The 24,795-nt window shown below is 37.7% G+C and overlaps 1 protein-coding gene across 1 annotated transcript; it reads left to right on the top strand.

Moving 5' to 3' along the window:
• Positions 1 to 195: 195 nt before the first annotated feature.
• tonsl (tonsoku-like, DNA repair protein) lies at positions 196 to 24,795 on the top strand. The gene is made up of 28 exons (XM_022672943.2): positions 196 to 496; positions 1,849 to 1,944; positions 2,037 to 2,179; positions 2,265 to 2,448; positions 4,008 to 4,137; positions 4,961 to 5,132; positions 5,215 to 5,329; positions 5,425 to 5,570; positions 5,749 to 5,901; positions 6,630 to 6,755; positions 6,985 to 7,177; positions 7,284 to 7,339; positions 7,738 to 7,827; positions 8,427 to 8,499; positions 8,633 to 8,796; positions 8,990 to 9,113; positions 9,946 to 10,169; positions 10,319 to 10,814; positions 10,918 to 11,108; positions 11,999 to 12,099; positions 12,360 to 12,516; positions 12,834 to 12,912; positions 13,008 to 13,315; positions 18,223 to 18,394; positions 19,610 to 19,785; positions 22,042 to 22,115; positions 23,647 to 23,780; positions 23,880 to 24,795. The coding sequence occupies exons 1-28, from the start codon at positions 472 to 474 to the stop codon at positions 24,065 to 24,067; spliced, it is 4,290 nt and encodes a 1,429-aa protein (XP_022528664.2). The 5' UTR covers positions 196 to 471; the 3' UTR covers positions 24,068 to 24,795.

The following is a 24,795-nucleotide window of genomic DNA, read 5'->3' as shown; positions in this document are numbered from 1 at the left end:
TTGGAAAACAGTAACAGTAATAACCATAGTAAAATTAATACATGCTTTTTCTTTAAAATCAGACTTCAATGTTTGTGTGAGTATTAGGAGCTGAAACGACCTTACCAATATGGCTTTACAATGTGGACCTCAGTAGGCGGAGCTTGATCTTTTACTGCCGGTCTGCTGCAGTAGCCAATCAGCGGGCAGCAGAGCTCTTGGCGCGGTATTGGGAACAGGAGATGTAGCTTGTGTAGTTAGTTAGCCAGCTAAGAGCGACGGTAACTTTTTGAGTATTGTTTTAGTTTTAGAGCGATGGATCGCTGTCAGAACTGACACTAGTACATGTCTGGAGATCGGTGGAGGATCGTGGTGTTTATTTAATATGCGAGATCCTGTTTCCGCTCTGTTTTGTCACTGATTTTTTTCAGTATTATTGACTTGCGATTCCTGCTAGCGAACTAGCAGATATCCGCTGCGTAACCAGGGACAATGAGTTCAGCGAAGGAGATCAGACGTGAGTAAAGTTTCATACTATTTAAACTAGGTAGATTATTGTCTTAATCAGATAAAAACTGCTAATTAGACTGTATATAACTAGTTATACTATAACTAGCTTTAAGCTATCCTGCCTGCTGTTGTCTAGCTCCTTAGTAAATAGCATTCATTTAACTTACTTATTCAGCTAGCCTGGCTAACTATTTAGCTAACCGTATAAAAATAATATTGTTATTATAGCCTAGCCCTATGACAGCTGTTTTATTGTATTCACTGTTTTCTAACACAGGCATATAACGTTAGCTGGGGTATCATTTATTTTTCGCAATCAGATAACTGTTACGTTATTTTGATCCATCTAATCCCAGACACGAAAATATTAAAATCACCTCTCATTATCAACCTTTTGAAATGAAGGTTACTACTTTAAAAAAGTCTTAAATAAACAGGTGGAAAAATGAGTTTTATGGTCGGTCTCAGTTGTTGTGACCCGTGGAATAATAGAGTTATTAAGTTAAATAGTTTACTAACCCCAGGCTAGTTATCACTATTTTCGAACAGAGCTCAAAAAAGAATTCTAAAAATGTATATTGTTTATAATGGTATAACGTTACTTGGTATATATGCAGAATAATTAATGTTACAGTAACTAACTCGGTTATATATATTTTCTGTTTATGCTTAATGTTTTACGTTTTTACGTCTGTGTTTTCATTGGCTGTAAGCCATAGTCATTAATAATAAAAGAAATAAACGCCTAAAATAGATCACTCTGTGTGTAAGACGTCTATATAATGAGTTTCATATTTTTGACTGAATTACTGAAATAAAGTAACTTTTCATTGATCAATTTTTTTGAGATGCACTAACATATATGCAGTAGTCATGTGACAGTGATGACATACTGTATGACAAATGACAAAACTAAAAAAAACAGATATATATGATTAAAGCACATACTTAAAGTATATCCTAAAACCTTTTCTTTTTTTTTTTCTTTTTTTTAACGCTGTAGGTATTTGTCTAAATTAGTGCTGGACAATATGGCCAAAATTTATTTCTTGATATATTCCTTAATTTCGGTCGAAATGATATAATTTCGTACTGTCAGAAAATGTAATTTGGTGGGAATGCACTGATTCATCATTAAGTAAAAATTTTAGAGCCATATAACTGACAATGTTTTAAATATGTTTTAATATTGTGACCGATGGCATTAAATAAATTAACTTTACTGGTGTTTTAGAGAGGTAAGTAATTGCTAGCTAGCTAACTACATTTCCAGTGTCTTCCTGTTGTTCTCGTCAGGTTGGACCACAACCTCCTCAACATTTTAGATTAAAATAAAATGTCCTTATTGTGTTTACACAGAACTGCAGAAAGCCAAAAGTAAAGCTCAGAGCAGCAGTAATCTGAAGGAGGAAGCTAGCCTCTGCAATCAGCTCGGAGAAGTCTTAGCCAAAAGTGGTAAGAAACCCAGGATAAAGTTTAGTTAAATGATTCCTCACAGTGTCAATTTCCCTGAGAATCTGCTGTTCACTCCTTTTGTGTGTTGTCAGGTGATTACCAGGCTGCTATTGAGGAGCATCGGCAGGAGCTGGCCCTGTCACAGGTTTTACATGATGTGATTGGTTGTGCTGTAGCCAATCGGAAGATTGGAGAATGTTACGCAGAGCTTGGCAATATCGCAACTGCTCTCAAAGTAAGAAAAGAGCAGTTAGTTGCTTTTCACATTAAAGAGACATTTAAGGTTTCCATGGTTTAGACACCTGTTTCTTTTTTTGCAGTATCAGAGACGGCATTTGGATCTGGCTTGCTCTGTAAATGATGCAGTAGAGGAACAGAGAGCTCTGGCCACCATTGGCCGGACTTACCTCTTTCTCCATGACACTGACCAATCACTGGACAGCCTGAAGCAAGCAGAGGATGCTTTCAAGAAGAGTCTGGCTATAGTGAACGAACATCTGGAAGGTGGTGTTCTTGTTTCCTAATGAACTCTAGTGGAAAATAAGTCAGCAGGTGACACGTACACAGTAGTGGGGAGTTGCGTCTGAGTACTAAAAAAGTTAGAATAAATTCCCAGGACATTTCTCAGCTGATGTTTTGAGCTGGTGTATTTACCTGTTAATGTTGATTTAAATACATTTAAGAAATGTAGACCTTGAAACTAGTCCTAAGTGGACCATGGTTATATGTATAAGAAAAATTAAAAAAAAGGAATGTAGGAGAATGGAAATGCAGTAAATTATCTGAATGAAAATGATAATTTTAATACTTTTATTTTTATATAGCTTGTATATATCTTGTTTATTATCCAAGATCAATGTATCTTTCTGATTCTAGTCCCTACAAACTAGCTACGGATACTTTCACTGTGGATATGGGCATCTGCTAAATACCCTTAATGTAAATGTAATAGCACTTTTCTAAAACCTAAAGACACTTAGGAAACATTGGATACATTTAAACGCACAGAATAGAAAAAAATGAACACAGAAGAAACATTTAAACACACAGAATACAGAAATAACATTTACAGAGGAGAATCAACCCATTACATTACATTACATTACATTACATTACATTTGGCAGACGCTTTTGTCCAAAGCGACTTACAATATTGAAGTGCAAATAATAGAAGAGGTTAAGTACAAAAATAATAGAAGTTAAAAATAAAGCATCTATAGATAGGGCCTTAAGGAGGTCAGAGGGAAATAATGGGATAGAGGAGTAGAGAAGAGGAAGAAGGAGATGAGGTTAGAATTAGTTAGTTTGTTAGAGGTGTTAGGAGATTAAGTGCTCTTTGAAGAGCTCTGTCTTCAGGAGTTTATTAAAGATAGCGAGAGATTCTCCTGATCTGGTAGTGGAAGGTAGTTTGTTCCACCATTGGGGAACTCTGTATGAGAACAGTCTGGATTGCTTTGTGTGAGTGTTTGGCAAAGCGAGGCGACGTTCATTGGAGGAGCGCAGCGGCCGGGAGGTAGCGTAAGCCTTCAGGAGCGAGTGCAGGTAGGAAGGAGCCTGTACTGTCATCACCTTGTAGGCGATTGTAAGAGCTTTGAATTTAGCCAGTGTAGCCAGTAGCCAGTGGAGCTCAATGAGCAGCGGAGTGACATGTGCCCGTTTTGGTTGGTTGAAGACCATATCACATACAAGATACAAAGTACAAAGAATATAGAAACATTCAACACGCAGACAGAACAGATGAGGAGAATCAACCCAACAGTATTATTGTGTGCGAGCATGGAGAAATTCTGATCACCACAGCTGCAGAGTTTAGATGTCAGTGCATTTAGAGGCCTAGCAGTAAAAGATCACAATTGTTTGCATAGTAAACCAGCATCATTAACATTTGTACTCTGAACATTCAGAAAATGTCATAACATATAGTGTAATATCAGTTCATTCTTTAAATACCTTTTGATATTGATAAGATTTAATTATAAAATTTGATATTACTGGCTATTACTGTGTTTTTTTGCAGTGTTTGGGGCTGATGCGTACATCTTGTATATGTATATGTGTCTCAGGGAGAGTCTCGGCTCGGGAACGGAGTGAGATGAGAGCACGGCTGCTGCTGAATCTGGGCTTTGTGTGCGATGGTTTGAAGGACCCACAGCGCTGCAATGAATTTATTCGTCAGAGCATCTACATCTCAGAGTGAGACTCTCCTCCTTGCAGCCTTTAATTGTCTGCAGCATGTGGTTCATGGCTTAACCCTTGTGTGGTGTTCGGGTCTGTGGGACACGTTTTCATTTTTCATCAAATGATACAAAAAAATATATTTTTTCTAACTCAAACTCATTGGCATTGGCTCATTTTTTGTGAAAAGCATATATCAAAACACATTTTCGATAAACACACACTGTACACCCCCCCTCCCCCCACACATTTATATTACATACAGTATGTTTGGCCAAGGGCTAATAAACATTGCTTCATTTGTAAATTTGAAACTAAACAAATTTTCTACTCATATCTTGAGTTTAATTCATTTTCTTTTACATTTCATTAAAAAACTTATTAAAAAAAGAGTAGCACTTTTTAAAAGAAATGTAACACAAGAAAGGTAAAGGGCAAATATTAACCATATAAGCTGTTTATATTGCTTGCAATTTATGTGAAGCAAGCATGTGTAAAGCATTTTAATGTAAAATTGCTTAATTTTGCTGAATTGAATACAAGTAACAAAGTAAACGGGTAACAAAAATATGAACACCACACAAGGGTTAAACAGAGGTAGTGAAGGTTCACTGGTTAGAAAGTTTGGTTATTATCCAGAAGTAACGTACCCACGGTAACTAGGTCTTGACCAGCATAAGGTATGATTTTTCTGGATAACCAGCTGGTCAAGAAGGATAATCCCAGAATTGTAGGTTCCATACTAATGTCCACACAGCTGCTACTCTTGGTTTTTTAGAAGGAAACATGTCCATGTGATTAATTAATCCGGCACCTAACACTGGTCCTCTCCTGTTCTTAGGAAGAACAATCTTCTAGAGGATCTGTACCGAGCCAACTTCAACCTAGGTAATATCCACTTCCGGAATGGTCAACATTCGCTTTCCATCCGATGCTTTGAGAAGAGCAAAGAGTGTGCACACAAGATGAGCGACAAATATAGCGAGAGCGAGTGCTTCTACAATATTGGAAAGGTATCGGTCATCTGTAGTTTTGGTATCAGCATCAACTAGCTTTGATCGTTTTAATAATGCTGTGCATTGAATATTCCCAAAGGTTCTGCTGAATCTGGGAGACTTCCTGGGAGCCCGGCGCTCCTTGAAGAAGGCCTTTCAGCTAGGGTCCCAACAGCCTGCAGAGAGAGAGGCAGTGAAAAGAGACCTGAGATATGGTGAGTGGAAGGTGTTGTTTGTTTATTTATTTTTTAAGGCTAATACTCATATAGTGTGTATTTATCAAAACTTGGCCTTGCTGCTGTTTCTGTAGCAATCCGTGGCTCCAAGCTGGAAAAAGCTATGTCAACCGTCAGTAATAAGGTCTCTCAGGAGGCCTTGGGGCTTACAGAGGAACTTGGGGATGTCTACTGCAAAGTGGCTTCCTATTCCAAAGCTCTGGAAGCTTACCAAACCCAGGTGAGCACATGCTGTACCTAGTGAATTTATACCTTGAATGAATTTATATACATGTTTTATAATGGAGTATATCTGTGGACCGAGTGAATGAATTTGTTAAAACATGCTTTTGTTGTGTGTGTGTGTGTGTGTGTGTGTGTGTGTGTGTGTGTGTGTGTGTCTACATTGGTGTGTTTAGCTGTCATGTGCAGAGGCCTTGGGGAAGCCTTCACGAGAGCTGGCGGTCATCCACGTTTCTCTTGCAGCCACATACTCAGACCTGCGGCAGTACCACAAAGCTATCGAGCACTACAGACAAGAACTAGAGCTGAGACAAGGCAATGCCAAGGAGGTAATAAAAAGTGTACACACTGGGTATCAGTGCCGGTTGAATACAGAACCCTGACTGGGGGCATCTGAGTATAGTTGACAGGTCATAAGAGACTCATGATAGATCAAACAGGAGAGAAATTGTTGGGTTTATGGTAAACCCAGCTGCAGCATTTACTGTTCTGTACGTGACTGCATATTATGAATCATACATATTTCATAAATTAAGAATTGATTGACATCCATTCAAAAGTGATTACTTGTAAAAAATATTTAAAAATCCATTTTGTGATGTTCATATTTTTTTAAAAAATATATTTAAAAAATATTTTATATATATTTTTACATCATTTTACCTTTTGAAATTGGAAAAAAAATATTTATATATTGTTAAAATCTCATCTTGTGAACCCAATATTGATTCTTGTCTTACTTTTACTGGGTATTCTAAAGGCACTGAAGTTACAAGAAAGCATCAACCTCCTTAACCCCCAACTGTGTGTTTGTGTGTTTGTGTGTGTGTGTGTGTGTGTGTGTGTGTGTGTGTGTGTGTGTGTGTGTGTTTGTGTGTTTGTGTGTGTGTGTGTGTGTGTGTGTGTGTGTGTGTGTGTGTGTGTGTGTGTCTGTGTGTGTGTATTTTTGTGTGTGTGTGTGTGTGTGTGTGTTTGTGTGTGTGTGTGTGTGTGTGTGTGTGTGTCTTTGTGTGTGTGTGTGTGTGTGTGTGTGTGTGTGTGTGTGTGTGTTTGTAAGGAGTGTGAAACATGGCTGAACATCGCAGGCTGCCAGGAAGAGTCAGGCAAAAGCATGGAGGAGATGGACAGCAGTTACACTGCTGCTTTGCACTGTGCTGAGAAAGCAGCTCAAAACAAGCTACAGGTCAGTCAAGTTTTAGCATTAAAACCATTTAACCATATATATTTTTTCCAAAGTGTTTCACTGAATTTCAGTGAGTCTTTAGTCGTAGTATTTGAAATGGTATTTGTTTTCTGTAAAAAAAAAACGCATTTATGTATTGTAATTGTTATTGAAAGTAAGTTTTGGGACAGTAAGTAAACAGCAATGCTGTATATTTTGCTTGCAAATAATTATCGTTTTTTGGTTGCAGAGGCGAGTTTTGCGAGCATGGCTGCAGGTGCAGAGACGAGTCAGGTCCACACATGCTGATGCCACGGAGGCTCGTCTCCAGGAGCTGTGCGAGGCGGAGGGCCGCAGGTTGGAGGACAGTGAGGAAGAAGAGGAAGAGGAGCAGCTGCTAAACAGTGAACCTCTCGACAGTGACTTCCAGCTCTCAGACTCTGGTAAGTAAGCAAATGATAAAAGTATTTTTTTTTATTGATTAAAGCTTAAAAGTGATGAAAACATGAGAAAAGATGAGAAATTAAACCAGTTTTGTTCACTGGACAGATGAGGACATGGAGGATTATGATAAACTTGTGAGCGGCAGGAGAAAAACTGGAAAGGTGAGAAAGAAACTTTGTTAGAAAAGTAGTAGAAGAAGTAGACCTTGTGAAAAGTATGAAATGCTAATTTGAGTGCAACATTATGCAGTTCTCGTGAGAGTTTTGCTGTCTGCTTCACCAAAGATACATAGTGCAGTAAGCAGCAGGCTGAGTCAGAATATCAACAATTGATATGATATTTATCTCATTACATGTCCATGGAGCAGTACAAGGATTTTAAAGCTGTTACTTTAGGGTGAATATACTGCATAATGTTGCTTTACAACAGTAAACAGCTGCCAAATTTGACATAATAGCATAGAAGTTGTAATAATGAGGCAATGGGATGAGTAAAGGTACAATGGCACAGGCTTCTCTACCTAATAGTTTCTCTCTCTCTCTTTGTCTGTAACCCTCAGTGGAACAAGCGTAATGAAAAGGGCGAGACAGTGCTTCATCGAGCCTGTATAGATGGCAACCTCAAGCAGGTCGAGTACCTGGTAGAGCAGGTGAGTTCAGCTCATCACATACATCTCTGGAAAAAAATAAGAAACCACTTTAAAAAAATGAGTATCATTGAATTCAATACAAACTTCTGAAATATAATCAAGAGGAAGATTGATGATCACAAGCCATCAAACCAAGAACCTGAACTGCTTGAATTTCTGCACCATGGGTGGCATGAAGTTATCCAAAAGCAGTGTGTAGGACCGGTGGAGGAAAACATGCCAAGTTGCATGAAAACTGATTAAAAACCTGGGTTATTCCACCAAATATTGATTTCTGAACTCTTAAAACTTTATGAATAAGAACCTTGCATTATCTTAGGTCTGAAAGCTCTATCTTTTCTGTCATTTCAGGCATTTCTCATTTTTTGCAAATAAATACAATGAATGACAATTTTTTTTTTTTTTTGGAATTTGGGAGAAATGCTGTCCGTATTTTATAGAATAAAACCACAATGTTCATTTTACTCATATACCTATAAATAGCAAAATCAGAGAAACTGATTCAGAAACTGAAGTGATCTCTTTATTTTTTCCAGAGCTGTACATAAGTCCACCTGTGTTAATGATCATGTCTAAAATGGCTATTCTTTCTGCAACAGGGTCATCCCCTCAATCCTAGAGATTACTGCGGCTGGACTCCGCTCCACGAGGCCTGCAACCACGGTCATCTAGGTACAGAGTAAAAAAATGATCTGATGAACGTAAAAGCATGTGCTAATCTGTTAACATCCTACTTTTTTTTTTATTATTTAAATAAATAAGATCTGTGTAATTGACCAGCCCTGTGTGTGATTCCCTCTTTTAGAAATTGTAGCTGTGCTGCTGGATAAAGGAGCTAACATTAATGATCCTGGTGGACCACACTGTGAAGGAGTCACACCTTTGCATGATGCCCTAAACTGTGGGCACTTTGCTGTTGCACGGCTGTTGGTGCAGAAAGGGGCGTCGGTCAACGTCCGCAATAAGAAGGTTATTTTAGAGTCTGATTTCATTAGAGACACATCAGTTTGTGTCACTGCATATCTAGTGTTTTTTGAAAATGTGTGATGTACATTCCTATGCAAAAAGTTCTATGCCAAAATTTAACTTACTCTAACAAAAGCAGGATAGAGTTTTTATTACGCTTGAGTTTGGAAGAAACTATATTGTGTCTTTCCTTCAGGGGGACAAACCTTTGGACAGCTTGCGGCTGTGGCGGAAGACCTACAGTCGAGACCTGGATCAGGAGACGCAGCAGGAATGTGTGGAAACTGAGAAACTGCTGAGGAAGGCACAGGCAGGAGGAGGTGAGTATGAGGAGAGAACAGAACAGCTGTTCAGTGACTCAGACAGAAATTTGTCATTGCCACTTTAGTAGTGTAAGCAAGTTTTTGTAGTTTTAGTATGGCTGCTTGTTGGTATGTGAGAATCAGATTTGTATTGTCATCGTGATGTGCGTTTTTACAATAAACACATTGTAATATCTGCAATAACACCTTGAATAAAGGCAGCCACAAACTGCATTACCTTCATTCAGCAACAGAGGGAGCTCTCTACATGCTGCAGACTCTGCTCACTATAACTTTCGCACCAAATGACATCTTTAATCACATTTAAGAGCTCCACTTTATACATGACAAATACATGTATAAAAGATACTACAATAAATAAATAAATAAGTTCATACATTTAGATATTTCACTTCTCTGAATATCTCTGCATTCAAAGTATATTTGTAAGAAACTCTTTTTCTCTCAATATAAAAGACAAGTACAAAATCAGATGAGCATTATTTTTTATTCATTATTTATTTATTTATTTATTTTTCCCCTTTATTTATTTTTTTTATCTGGCAGTACTTCTCTACATTGTTTTTCATTTTTAATGATTATGGACCAATAGAAAAGCTTCGTAGTCTTCCATTTAAGGATAAAGTTGCCTCTTTGCCACTTTTAATTTTTTTGGCCTAATGATCTGTGGAAAGATTGCCTACTTTGATTCTATTAGAAGTTTGTCGCAATAAGAAATCTGGGAAAAGGGAGGAAAGATTGTAAATATAGTTTTATACTTTCAAATAGAAAGCATAATTTATATTCTTCTTCATTCCCTGATTTTCTTGTTCTTTCTTTTGTCTTGTAGTCGCTGCTGCACCGGTGTCTTCAAGGCCTGTCCTACAAGACAGTCAGCTTTTTGATGCTGAGTGCTCAGAGCCACTACTGCAGCAGGACGAGCCACACTTCACTTCCCAGCGTGCCTTGCCTAGTAGACTTACCCCACCAGAAACCAACACTGCCCCCAGAGACAGACGATCCAGTGGACCTCGCCACCGACTTAGAGGGACGAAGGAGGATGTTTTATTTGGGGTGGGACTAGATTCTCTACATGTTCACAGTTGTTTTGCCTGTGTTATGTGTGCTCCAAATCATTTATAAAACTACATAATTTCTCTCCTGCAGGTTTGCATGCAGTCATCCTGATTAATTTGAATGTTTTTCTTCATTTTCTTCACTAGGAGGACAGCAATTCTGACCACTCTGACTGCTCCATCAGCCCACTGCGCCCTGTGCGGCCAAGACCCCGTTTCCCAGAAGTCCTTCCGCCCCCAAAGGAAGTCTGTCCCAGTCGGGATGTTCCACCCACTCCTCAAGTGGCTAGAGAAGCAGTGTTGTCTCCTCAGCAAGTCTCTGGCAGAGACGAGTACCAGAGAGCTATGCAGAACCTTGGCAGTGCCAAAAGTCGCCTTATCACTCACAGCCTATTAGAGCCAGCTTTCACCAGCACACCAGCGGTGTCTGCCAATCACGTTTCAGCTTTAGTTCCTGAGGATGAGTACATAGGAGATGAGTGGCTAGAAGATGACTTGGGTTGTGCTCAGCCAAAAAAGAAAAGGAAAGTTGACACAGAACAAAGCAGCAGACGGGACAGTGTGATGTCGTCATTATCATCATCATCATCATCATCTCGAAGCCAAACTCGTGTGTTTGGATCATCTGAGCCTCCTGCTAGAGGTATTTTACCTGAATGCTGTAGACCTTTAGACAAATGATCAATTATGTTATTGTTTGATGTCTTTTTTTTTTTTTTATAACTTTTACTCATCTCTTCCCGCAGTTCAGTCCTCCTCCAGCAGGGGGCTCTCTCTGAAGAAGTCCAATAAGGCACGACAGGTAAAGATGAATCAGCTGCCCGGCATGGTGATGCTTGGCAGGAGAGAAGTCAGTAGGTCACCTAGTCCCAATATCTTCCCTGAGGATGACCCTCCTCAGCCAGTACGTTCTCAGCCGTACAGCTCACAGCCAATGGTGAGATTATTTTTTATGGCATCATTTTTTCGTATTCGTGTTTACATTTAGATTTGACCTGTAGAGCAACTTACCAAAGTGCGTTGGTGTTCACTTAAAACATCCCTTGTTTAAAATGTACAGAAGATACCTCACACTAAGATACTGCTACATTCTTTTTTTCTTATAAAAATTGCAAATTTATATAAATAAATTAAATAAAGGACAAAGTTGAATGGAATTATATTGGATTATACAAACAAGACTAAATAAGCATCTGGGTTCCTCTGGTGGTTCTAAAGAGGCCTACTTTTTTTTTACTTCTTTAAACTCCTGCTGAGCATTGCCGAGTAGGCAGCATACGCTGAGGAAAGTGCAGCGACTCGGTTCGGATAAATGAGCTCACAGACGGCTTGTGCTGATCGACTTCACTTTTTGTAGTGATGAGGGGAAAGAGCGCCATTTACCCACCTAGAGAGAGCAAGGCCAGTTATGCTCTCTCAGGGCTCTGGCAGCTGATGGCAAGCTACATAACTGGGATTCGAATCAGCTATCATAGTGGCAGCTTTAGACTGCTGGACCACTCGGCCCCACACCTTTTAGCTAGTTAATACGGTACTTCACCACGAGGAAGTGAAATTTTAACTCTGGATAACCTGATACTATTTTCATTTTTATTTCTGCAAAACTGAGTTTAGAATATAACTAAATCTAAAATACAGAAATCAAATATTTAAAGTTAAGCCTGTAAACGTTAGTATTTGTGCTTTGTGCTTTTGAAAGTGGTTTTGAATTATTAAAAAAAATTCACATTTTTTTAATTCTGCATATCTGCAGGTACAGATATAAAAAGTCATCCTTAATATATTTATTGTTGCTGAGTGGCTGAGTTTGTTGGTTGTGTGTTCTAGACACATGCCGCCCCTCAGACCCCGGTACCTGCCATGCCTGCACCAATCAGGATGAGAGTCAGAGTTCAGAACAACGTCTTCCTGATTCCGGTTCCACATAGGTATGAAGCCTGCTGTCATCTATTTTTACATTGTTTTTGCATGTATGTGTGAATATGTACACTGCCAGTATAGTAGGTACTAATTACCATTTAAGTGGTGTTTTATGTGACTGAAGCCTATTATGATGCACAATACATTCAATACGAGTGCATCTACAGGGTGCATTAGTATTTGCTTATAAGAAAATTCTGCCTGAAATAATTTGCAGCCTATTAAATGACCATAACCAATATAATCAAGTATTGCTGTTTTGTTTCAGTGAGGCAGACTCCTGCACTGTGTCCTGGCTGTGTGAGCAGGCTGCACAGCGTTATTACCAGACCTGTGGGCTGTTGCCACGTCTCTCTCTGCAGAAAGAGGGTGCTCTTCTCTCAACAACTGACCTGCTCCTGGCTGTTCTGCACACCAATGAAGAGGTTACAACACATACATGATTATTCTATAGTCGATAAGGTTCTTAAACCAGCTCTCAGGATAACTAGAGGGTCCAGCTTTATGCTCCATCTGAACTTTCTGCACATAGAGCAATGATCTGGACTTTCTTGGGGTCAGTGAGAAATGGTTTGAGTACCACAAGCTGATATCTATTAATCATCTTTGTGTACTGGACCAATTTTTCTGCTTGATTTTGTGAAAAGCAGCTTTTGTTCTTGCGGTTAAGGAAACTGAATATGAAAGTGTATGTTGGGTAGTAAGCCAGTTGTGTGTGTGTGTGTGTATGGTCTGGTTGTAGGTTTTAGCAGAGGTGTGCTCCTGGGACCTCCCTCCTCTTCCTGAGCGTTATAAGAAAGCCTGTACGAGTCTAGCTGTGGGTGAGTGTCTTCAACACCATCTTTCCTTCTTTAACAACAAACCCAAGATTTCATGTTTCTGAATATAATACTGTGTGTGTGTGTGTGTATTGTAGAGGAGAACAGGCGTGTGTTGCGGCTGTGTGAGGTGCAGGACGGCTCTCCCTGCGTGACTGTGTGTGGTCTGGGTCTGGCTCCTCCCTGTCTGTCTCCTCTCCTTCGTGCTCTTAAACTACAGGACAGTCTCACGGAGCTCCGCCTCTCTGCTAACCGTCTCAGTGACGACCTCCTTCCTGAACTCATCTCTGCAGTAACCACCATGCCGCGCCTAAGAGTTCTTGATATCTCGGCCAATCAGATCACAGGAGAGGGTCTTAAGAAGGCGGTTACCACCTTAGAGGGAAGGAGTGAAGCAGTGTTTCCGGTAAAGCCTTTCTTATTGCTCATATTGTTAATGGAGATTGAATGATCAGTTGGTTATATATTGGTTTCATTTTTATCATTTTTTTAGCCAATTTTTCTTCTTTACTTTTGTGTGCTTTTCTGTACCTTTGCTGCTGTAGCATGTGGATTTCCCCTTTGTGGGACTACTAATAAAGTATTGTCATATTTTATGTTAAGGGAAATATTGTCTGACGGCATATTTAAGTTATGTAGCCAATCCTAAAAGTTGCTTTAGAGCATATTTACTAGTCAAGGATTAGAGAATCTCTGTGCAAGACTTGGTCACATTAAGCTACAATTCCTTGTTCACACGCTAGATGGGACTACAGTGCTGGTTCACGGCTGTAGATACTCAGCCAGCCGTACAGTTCTGTCACACTCAGCCTCACACTTTAGGAATGACTATAGGAGATCTTTACACATATTGTCAGTTTTGGGTAAGAATCTCCAAACTGTTAACTTTACATGTGAAGAAAATACATTCATAACTATTAAAGTTTTATCCTATGGAATTGTTAAGGCATTACTATTGGTCCATTTATTATGACTTTTTTTTTTTGACTCAACAAGGGGGAACAAAGGAGCACTGAAGGTTAAAGCCACAATCAGTTATTGTGATTTTATTCTCACCCCCTGCCTTATGGGGACACCCCTACATCAACACTCATGTCCTTTTGCTCCAGTAAACAGTTTTTTTTCCATGCAGTTTTTCTATGATACTAAAGCTGGGTGATATGGACTAAAAAAAAATTATTTATTTATTTATTTATTTATTTTTTTTTTTTTACAAAAAAATCAGATTTTTGATTTGAATCTATTTTTACCCTACTAAAAATCAAACTTCAGATGACAAAGAAATAAACAAGGTTTACCTTTATTTTGCTTTCACTTAGAGATTAATTTCTCCTTTAGAGTAACCAGAAACAAGCTTGTAGATGAGATGGCAAATAAAAATAAAAAAAATATTAAAAACACATCATCCTAAACTGTACATTTTAAATTAATATATATATATATATATATATATATATATATATATATATATATATATATATATATATATATATATATATATATATATATATATATATATAATTTTTTTTTTCTTCTGTGGTTCTAAAGAATACAAACTAACTTGAACATCGCATTAAACATTTTGGAGGTCGTTGGCCAGGGTTACACTTCACTTCATTTTTGTCTTGTTTTAGCCACAATTCTCAAACTGACAAAGTCTGTGCTACTTGGCTCTAGTGTGTGAGAACTAGCATGCTGTCCTTCCTTAGTTCAAGGCACAGCGCAGAAGCTGATTGTTTTTTTTAATGCAAGGCAGGATTGTATCTTTACACAAGTGCCATTAATAGTGTTAAAATTCCACTATTCACTAGTCAGTGGTTGGTGTCATTAATAATAATGTATCTGGTTTAATTCAGTTGTGTACTGTTTAATACCTAGTTGTTTGGACCTGATGGACCTTCTTTTTTTCATTTGCCATAAACTTTATGAAAACTACCCAAATACCCAATCTGCTTATAGTCTGCTATTACCTTAAAAGGGTAATGAAGAGTTTGTGGGTCATTTTTGTGTGAAAAATTGTGCACAGCCCAGTTTACATCAAGTTTAGTCAACACTTCACCCACATGCTGATATTTTTATTTACCACATTGTGTGAAAAAACATAGTACATGGAAATGGTGTTTGTGGCTGAAGAGATGTGTGGTGTTGATTAGTGGGTGTGTGTTTTAGTCCCTGTAGTAAGTGGCACAAAGCTGAACCAGAGGAGTCTAGAGAAGTTTCCAGCTGAAACAGCTATTAAGCTATCTAAGTTATTAAAGTTTTTTTATTAGATTAGATTGAAGGTCATCTTTGAGAGCAGAAAATCAAGCATTGTTGTATCTTTTCAGATGTTAAAGGGTAATTAAAACCCCTGATTTTTAGAGGGGCAGAAGGGAGAGCTCATGGTGGACGTAGGAGGAGCAGTATTATTAATTGACTGATTTGCATATTGTGACTGTATCAAAGTACACGGACACATCATCCATGTCTATAGCACAGTTAAACGTGCGAGGGTGCTTTAGAGGCGGAAATGACCGTAATAAAAGTGTTTTTAAAGGTAGGGAAACGTTTATAAAAATTTCAAGCAGGACTGGTATGTTTCACACAGTTTAACTAATAATGTAAAAAAATGTTTAGGGTTTAGTGCCTCTTTAAACTTCCAAGTGTTTGTATATCATGCCACTGTGAGGAGAACACTTTGACACTGAGTGCTGTGAGTCTGACAGGAAAGTAGACCCTGAAGCCCCTACTGAAAAAAAAGAAACCATTAAAGAGAAATATGTGTAACTCACGATAATTAACCTACCATCCACCCCAGATTCAAGATCTCAATGCAAGTGGATGTGTCTTTGATTATTTAGGTGGTTTTCTCAGTCTGAACCTGGTTATGTCAGGTCCACACAGTCAGAGAGCTAGTGTATGTTGTTGCTGTCCAATGAAAAACAAATATCTTTTTTTTTTTTGGATTTTTAGTCTACTACTTAAGTTGAACACCAAACTGTCCATTACACTGTATCAAAATTTCTTGATTAACAGACCAACAGAAATTCTCCAAAATGACCTGAAATAAACTCTTTTTACATTGACTTCCATTGAAAGTTACAGTCATATGAAAAAGTTTGGGCACCCCTATTAATCTTAATCATTTTTAGTTCTAAATATTTGGGTGTTTGCAACGGCCATTTCAGTTTGATATATCTAATAACTGATGGACACAGTAATATTTCAGGATTGAAATGAGGTTTATTGTACTAACAGAAAATGTGCAATATGCATTAAACCAAAACTTGACGGGTGCAAAAGTATGGGCACCCTTATCCTTTTATTGATTTGAATACTCCTAACTACTTTTTACTGACTTACTGAAGCACAAAATTGGTTTGGGAACCTCGTTGAGCTTTGAACTTCATAGCCAGGTGTATCCAATCATGAGAAAAGGTATTTAAGGTGGCCAATTGCAAGTTGTTCTCCTATATGAATCTCCTCTGAAGAGTGGCATCATGGGCTCATCAAAACAACAACTCTCAAATGATCTAAAAACAAAGATTGTTCAACATAGTTGTTCAGGGGAAGGATACAAACTGTAAAGAACATAGTAAGGAAATGGAAGACCACAGGGACAGTTCTTGTTAAGCCCAGAAGTGGCAGGCCAAGAAAAATATCACAAAAGGCAGAGAAGAAGAATGGTGAGAACAGTCAAGAACAATCCACAGACCACCTCCAAAGAGCTGCAGTATCATCTTGCTGCAGATGGTGTCACTGTGCATCGGTCAACAATACAGCGCACTTTGCACAAGGAGAAGCTGTATGGGAGAGTGATGCCACAAACAGAGTCACCTGAAATATGCAAAAGCAAAAGCACACCTCTGTCACGCGACTCTGTGGCGTGCTTGCAGAAATGGCTTCTTTTGCATCACTCTCCCATACAGCTTCTCCTTTTGCAAAGTGCGCTGTATTGTTGACCGATGCACAGTGACTCCATCTGCAAGCAAGATGATGCTGCAGCTCTTTGGAGGTGGTCTGTGGATTGTCCTTGACTGTTCTCACCATTCTTCTTCTCTGCCTTTCTGATATTTTTCTCGGCCTGCCACTTCTGGGCTTAACAAATACTGTCCCTGTGGACTTCCATTTCCTTACTATGTTCCTCACAGTGGAAACTGACAGGTTAAATCTCTGAGACTACTTTTTGTATCCTTCCCCTGAACAACTATGTTGAACAATCTTTGTTTTTAGATCATTTGAGAGTTGTTGTTTTGATGAGCCCATGATGCCACTCTTCAGAGGAGATTCAAATAGGAGAACAACTTGCAATTGGCCACCTTAAATACCTTTTCTCATGATTGGATACACCCGGCTATGAAGTTCAAAGCTCAATGAGGTTAACAAACCAATGTTGTGCTTCAGTAAGTCAGTAAAAATTAGTTAGGAGTATTCAAATCAATAAAAGGATAAGGGTGCCCATACTTTTGCACCAGTCAAATTTTGGTTTAATGCATATTGCACATTTTCTGTTAGTACAGTAAACCTCATTTAAATCCTGAAATATTACTGTGTCCATCAGTTATTAGATATATCAAACTGAAATGGCTGTTCCAAACACCCAAATATTTAGAACTAAAAATGATTAAGATTAATAGGGGTGCCCAAACTTTTTCATATGACTGTACGCAGTTAGTTTCTGTGTTCAGAGGGAATCTGTTGTAGGTGACTGCGGAATGTTGACTTGGCCCAGATGCAGTTTGCGGTTTGTTTCTGTGACGGAGCTGTACAAAAGAACACCAGCCTCACATAGATAACACACAGCCCGTCAGCTGATAAATATTGTTTAGACTCCATATTGTCCCAGAAATAATTGTATTTAAACAACTTCATTGTCATTTTAAAACCATTTAATGTCACTGATATAATGATACTATAATAGCATTATAATGCAAATTCACATTACTTTTTGAAGTGCATTGTTTTAACATTTATGAATATTGATATAAGAAAATGTAAATGCATAAATATCCTAAGCATAACATAAACATAAACAAAAATTCATTTCATTTTAGTTCTGTGGTTTTTTTTTTTGTTTTTTTTTTTTGTTTTTTAAAGTCTCCAAACAAACGTACTCATGCTTGTTAATGAGCTCTTTTCACTAAGGTAATGCAATGGCAATTTGAGGTCAGCAAAAATGATTTTGGTTGTATCTATGTATTGTACAATAGATCAATCAGCTAATTAACGTAATAAATGTTCTGTAAAGGTGTGACTTTTAATTTCTCTCTCTGTCTGTCCGTGTCTGTCTGTCTCTCTCGTGTCTTTCTCTCTTTTGCTCTTTTGCTGTGTTAGTGTCTGGAGGAGCTGGATTTGAGTATGAATCCTCTCGGAGACGGCTGGTCTCAGGCTCTGGCCTGTCTGCTCTCTGGGTGTCCCTTACTGGCCACTCTGTATTTGCAGGCCTGTGGCCTCACAGCACGCTTCCTGCAGCAGCACAGACTCCTGCTAGCCAGCGCGCTCACGGGTAAATATTCTGTTAACTGCCACAGTTTCCAATAGTTTCCAAAGTGCAGGAAACATGCCCTTTCCTCTGGCAGATCACTTTTAGTCCAAAACAGAGACGTGTAGCCAGTCCTCAAGAATGACCACCTTTAATGTAACACCAATATCTCGTCTATACATTCAAGACCTGATATCAGATAAACATCAGCGAAAAAAAATAAACTGCACACACATTTGGTGTGATGTGAAATAGTGTGAAGATCTCTTCCGGTGGGGTTATTAAGTGTTTAGATGTTTGAGGCAGATAGATATTTCATCAGAAACACTCAAGCAATAGTCTGTAACCGTGGTCTTAGAGAGCCACTGATCTGCATATTTTATGTTTTCCATGTTGTTAGGGGACTTGCTAATGGGATAATTAGGTGAGAAAACAAACAAGCCCAACATCTTATTTATGCCATGTAGTTTAAATGTAATTCCAACTTTCTCTACATTTTTATTTAAAGGTGTTAAAACTACCCTAAGGTACTGTGATACAATAAATCATGTCTGTTTGCCAGGCATATCACACTACATATATTTAGATTAATTTATTCAGGGGAGTAGCAGCATTTATTTTTTTGTAATCATGATAATTTCATGAAAAATCACAGATTTTTGTCGTGATAAAAAGAGCTGTATTTTTTAAGTGGTGGACACCACTATAAAAAACTTCATTTAGACAATCTAACATTAATTCAAGTCAAGTCAAGAGTCAAGTCAAGAGGCTTTTATTGTCATTACATCTGAGTACAGGTACACAGTGTGATGAAATTACGTTCCTCCGGAACCATGGTGCAACATAGAACAACAAGCAATAGACAACATAAAGTGCAGGAGTGACGACAGTGCAACATAAAATTATAAAATTATAACACTAAATAACAATAAATACAAAGGACGAGACAATTCTTTTTTTGTGTTAAAATATCCACTAATATAAAAACTTAAGAGCTTAAGATTGACTAGAATTAAGGAAAGAAGGTAAAGTCTCAAAGAATTTTATTTATTTATTTATTTATTTTTAATCACTAGAACATACAGTTATTTTTTAATGAATGTATCAAAGTAAGTGGAGTGTATATTTTGAGGTACCCAATTTGTCCTTAAGGCATTGTCTGTATCTTGGTCTTCTGTACCAAGCAGCCTTCTATCCTCGTTTTAGTCCTACCTTCTAATCGGTGTATCCTTACTACAGGTACTGGGCACTTGAGATCAGTGTGCCTGTCCCAGAATGCACTGGGCTCCACTGGGTTTGAGCTGGTGTTGAAGACTTTGCCTCTACAGTGCCTCACACATCTGGAGCTTAATGCAGTGTGTAAAGTTCCCACTGAACAACCTGCTCTGGACCTTCTTCCCAAACTTCTATCACAGGTACGACACAAGTTCTATTTACTTCTGAACCAGGAAGTCTTAACATGAATGTGAATCAGCACAAACTGATAACTACAAGAACTTAATTGACCTGTAAAGTAGAGCTCTGGAAAAAAATTAAGACCACTTCAGTTTCTGAATCAGTTTTCTCTGATTTTGCTATTTATAGGCTTATGTTTGAGTAAAATGAACATTGTTGTTTTATTCTATAAACTACGGACAACATTTCTCCCAAATTCCAAATAAAAATATTTCATTTAGAGCATTTATTTGCAGAAAATGAGAAATGGCTGAAATAACAAAAAATATACAGAGCTTTCAGACCTCAAATAATGCAAAAAAAAGTTCATATTCATACAGCTTTAAGAGTTTAGAAATCAACATTTGGTGGAATAACCCTGTTTTTTATGCATCTTGGCATGTTCCCCTCCACCAGTCTTACACACTGCTTTTGGATAACTTTATGCCACTCCTGGTGCAAATATTCATGCAGTTCAGTGTGGTTTGATGGCTTGTGATCATCCAGCTTCCTCTTGATTATATCCCAGAGGTTTTTAATTTGGTAAAATCAAAGAAACTCATCATTTTTAAGTAGTCTATTTTTTTTTTTTTACCAGAGTTGTATATATTTGCAGTCACATTGGCCTGTTGTCTATGGTAAAGTGGTATGTTGGGTTATTTTGCATTGGTACAATTTAAACCTGATATTTTGTGGTTCCTGATTACTGAAGAACAGGGAGGTTAATAAATTAAGTGGAGAAACAGAAGGACTGCAGTCTGTAATTATAGAACTACGAAGTTCTTTTATATGTTTAGTGGAGCTAACAAAATGGCTAATGTATGTAGAAACAAGAGGCTGATTTATAATGTTAAGCTTGATCAGTTCATAAAGTATAAATTATAAATTATAAAGATATAAAGGTACTGCATGATGCAATACAAAGATATGCAAGAGGACATTGCAGGCCACAAGTTGGCTGGGTTTGTGAAAATTACAATGCCATTATAAGGCAATGTAGATTTGCAACAGACAGAGATAGCGTGCGCATGTTTACATGTGTGACTGTGATGGGGGAAACTTTGGTTGAGGTGTGATTGTGCATGCACAAGCTGCAGAGCCCTTTCGATAGTTTGCATGTAAGTGCAAAGCGGTGGTCGTGTAGTGTGAGATTTGCTTTTCCACAATGCACACATGCTGTTCATATTGGTGTTCATTTTTACATTAAGATCACTGACGTACAGCTGCCATACTTATTTATACAACTTTGTTACAAAAATACACATTTTATTAATCATGTATCAGGATGCAACATAAGATAAGTTGATGAAGGCACACACACACATCACTGTCTCTTTATATTCAGTTGATCGTTAAGCTGCTTGTGGAGATTAGACTGAGCTCTGATGATTGTGGTTGTATTGGAGGTGGACAGGGTTCTTTTTTTAACTAGGAAATGATTAGACATCGATTGAAAGGAATAAAGTCAGGCCTAGTTAGTGGAGTTCTTGACTGTGCTGTATCAACTTTTTTTTCTGGTGTTTTAATTTAGTTTTTAACTAGTATGACTACACTTAAGAGATTCTGTTGTTCAGAGAAGACAGTTAGACTATACAGTATAAAGATTGGACACACTTCTTCTCATTCAATGTGTTAAACAAAACTAGAATATGTTTTTATACTTTAGATTCTACTATGTAGCAACATTTATCTTTGAGCTCAGATTGCACACTCTTGGTAATTTAATCTGTGTCTTCATGGGGGAGAGTCACCTGGAATAGTTTTCTCAGAATCTTGAAAGAGTTCCTGGAGGTGGTGAACAATAGTTGCTGCTTTCCTTCACGCTGTGAAGCTCCAGCTCATCCTAAATCACCATCTCAGTTGGGTTTATATCAGGGAATTGTGGAGGTTAAACACCCTTTTTGTTTATTACAAGTACAAATGTGTCCCTTAATTGTTTTGATGGCTTTAATATTAATCTACAATGAAGAAAATACATTAAATAAAGAAAACCATTGAATGAGAAGGTGTATCCAAATTTTGACTGGTGCTGTAATTTTACGTATGGTATCAGAGTAAACCTATTCACAGAATTACCAGACTCTCTCTGTATAACTGTTCTGTAACTGCATGTTTTTATTGTTTCTGTGCTCAAACTGTATTAGTCATCCTATTTCCCATCATTATGGCTGGTTTCTGATAACATGTTCTCACAGTGAACTGCAAATGTGTGTGCTTACCAGAGTGTTTATTTGCAGGGTGACTGCTCTCTCTCACACCTGAGCCTGGCTGCAAACGGTCTAACCGATCAAAGCATCATCTCTCTCGCCAGGTAAAGTCTTAGCCTTTAGCATTTTTTTAACCAGTAAAATGTATTAGGGCCATAGACCACTGAAGTCGTGCGTCATTCTGTAGAGGCTTCCGTTTCTAAGCGTTTTTTCTCTATGAGAAAAATGAATAGGGTTTAAAAAAACCCGCCTCTGTCACATTCTGTGGTAAATAAATCTGATTAGACTGTATGTTTTATTCTGTGTACATTTTACTCCTGAAAAACACTGGATCCTCTGAATTATGAAATCGTTTAAGAGTCGTAATGAGAAAAATGCTAACTTTAAGCTAATGCTACAGCGGAGTGAACTGACCTCCGAACTGAGATTTGAATGAAAAGCCCATTCAAATCTCGTATTGACTTGAACTGCTTAGAATAAACATAAACAACATGGTGCTGACTACAAAATGATGACACGACTTCAGTGGTCTATTCCACCGAATGGGTGCCATTTGCTTGTTGTAACTCTTTTAAATTAAACATACTTTTTTTAAATCTTTTTTTAACTCTGAATCTAATAACATATTTAACTATTTAAACATGTACTGGTCAATCTCAGGCAGCTTTACTTTTTTTTTACAAGGTTTCTAATCCAAAGATGGTTACAAAACTCATGTGACATTTAAAAAGCATGTTTAAAAGCAAGTCCACTAATTCCTTAGATTTTCTCTGAAGAAAGTCTTTTTTTTATTTTTTTTATTTTTTATTTTTTTTTTTAAATAGAACTAATTGACTGCATGTTCAAATAATTGATATTTATGAAAAAAAATCACTCCTGTTACTGGCACTCAATCCTGTTACTTTTTATGTTTTGAGTAACAGGAATGAAAGAACCAGGAATGAGTTTTTAGCATATAATTAGCAAAAACATGAAAAATGGCTAAATGGCAGCTAAGCTAATAGCATGAGGACACGGAGCACATTCTAGTTATTTCCCCAAAATATGTATTTTAAAAATAAACAAATAAGATCTAAGAATGAATAAAGGTAACATACATGAGTGTTGAGATTGACCTCCTCAGTCATAGTTACACAGAACCAACTGATGTCACTTTCTGTTGTAGGTGTGGTTTCAGATGGGGTAATGTGTTATGGTAACAGGACTGAGTGAAACCCAGGGACACAAATAAAATGTATATTTTAACTTAAATATTATGGATTAATATGAAAAAAATATTTTTAAAGCATAGATGGGATTTGGATTCGCACAACAATGCAAAAAAAGATTTTAATACTTATATTTAATGGTAAAGTTTTATTATTTGTTTTAATTACATATCCTACTTTTGCAATTAGGTAAATGTACAATACAACTATGCTTTAATAATAAAATGTATTTTATAAAATGCTATTTTGTGTGCACATTTATACATGTAATTTCCTGGTGACAGAAATGGCACCCATTTGTTGGAATGGCCCATTTACTACCACCTTCCCTCAGAATACTGTTTAAGTAGGCTGTATTTGCTGCAATTGGGACACAGCCCAGGTATCACTTCAGTTACTAATGATCTGTGGGTTTTCTGATTTTCAGATGTCTAGCTCTTTGTCCTTCCTTGGTGTCTCTGGATCTATCGGCCAATCCCTCCGTGACGTCAGAGGGACTCCACAGCCTGCTCAGCACTCTTCGGGAAGGCCGGCAGCCTTTAACCTATCTTAATCTTCAGGGTATGTGTTTAGTTCAGGGGGTTCAAGGCTCTTTTCAAGTTGTTTTTAATTCTCTGTCTGGTCTAATAGAATATGAATGTGTTTCCGGCTTGCTGTCAGGTTGCCAGGTGTGCGGTCCGTGGGACGTTGAGAGTTTAGATGGCCTTTCAGAGCGAGTCCAGGACCTGCGGCTGTGTTCTCAGAGGCTGAACAAGCTGGATCAGGAGATCTTACAGAAGAATTGGCCTGGACGTATCCTGACCCGGGGTTCTAAATGCCTGCTTAACACAGCCCCTGCTCTGCAGTGATCCACCCTGTCCATTCATTTCTGTTCAGTGTCTGAAAAAAAATGAAACTGAGCCAACCTCATTGCTGTCCTACATCCTACATTTTATAGATTTTTTTCTTTTCTTTTTGGACATTTTTTTACAATATAAATAGTGACTCAGATGATAAATTGCATGTTGATGTACATATTTAGTGTACAAACCTACTGTATCTATGTTATGTTTGTATATGTATATTTAAGTGTGTGTTTTTTTGTATGATTTTGTGTGAATGTCATAATCAGTAAACTTGTTAAAGCTCAGATCTCGTCTGACAGGCCGTCTTCCTAATGGGAAATTCTATAAACCCCTCCTCTGCATTAAATGGGGAAAGAAAAGTTCGAGTGACTTAATAAAACTATGGATCTACTGATAAAGTTCTTATTTTGATACTGTTCTCAGTGTTGTTAAGGTTTTCTGTTCTTCCCGTATCTCTCTGGAAATGCTATTTGATTTAAAAGTAGCCATTAGGCCTGAAGGTCTATATAACAGATCTGTAACACTTTACAAAAACAGTTTATGAGAACAGTTACTCTATTTACATGATTTATAGATCTGTATCACTTTACTTATTTACATAATATAGTCTATGATAAAAAAAAATACTATTTTTCCCAACAGGTTTGTGTATATTCCCTTTCTGTATAGCTGCTGATCAGGTGAGGAGATCTGTATCTAACTGTTCACCAAGCTGTTTTTCTGCACTTTTT

This window comes from Astyanax mexicanus, chromosome 14, assembly GCF_023375975.1.
Source record: "Astyanax mexicanus isolate ESR-SI-001 chromosome 14, AstMex3_surface, whole genome shotgun sequence".
Lineage (NCBI taxonomy): Eukaryota > Metazoa > Chordata > Actinopteri > Characiformes > Acestrorhamphidae > Astyanax > Astyanax mexicanus.
Note: the sequence above shows the minus strand (reverse complement) of the source record. Positions and strands in the feature narration are given on the sequence as shown.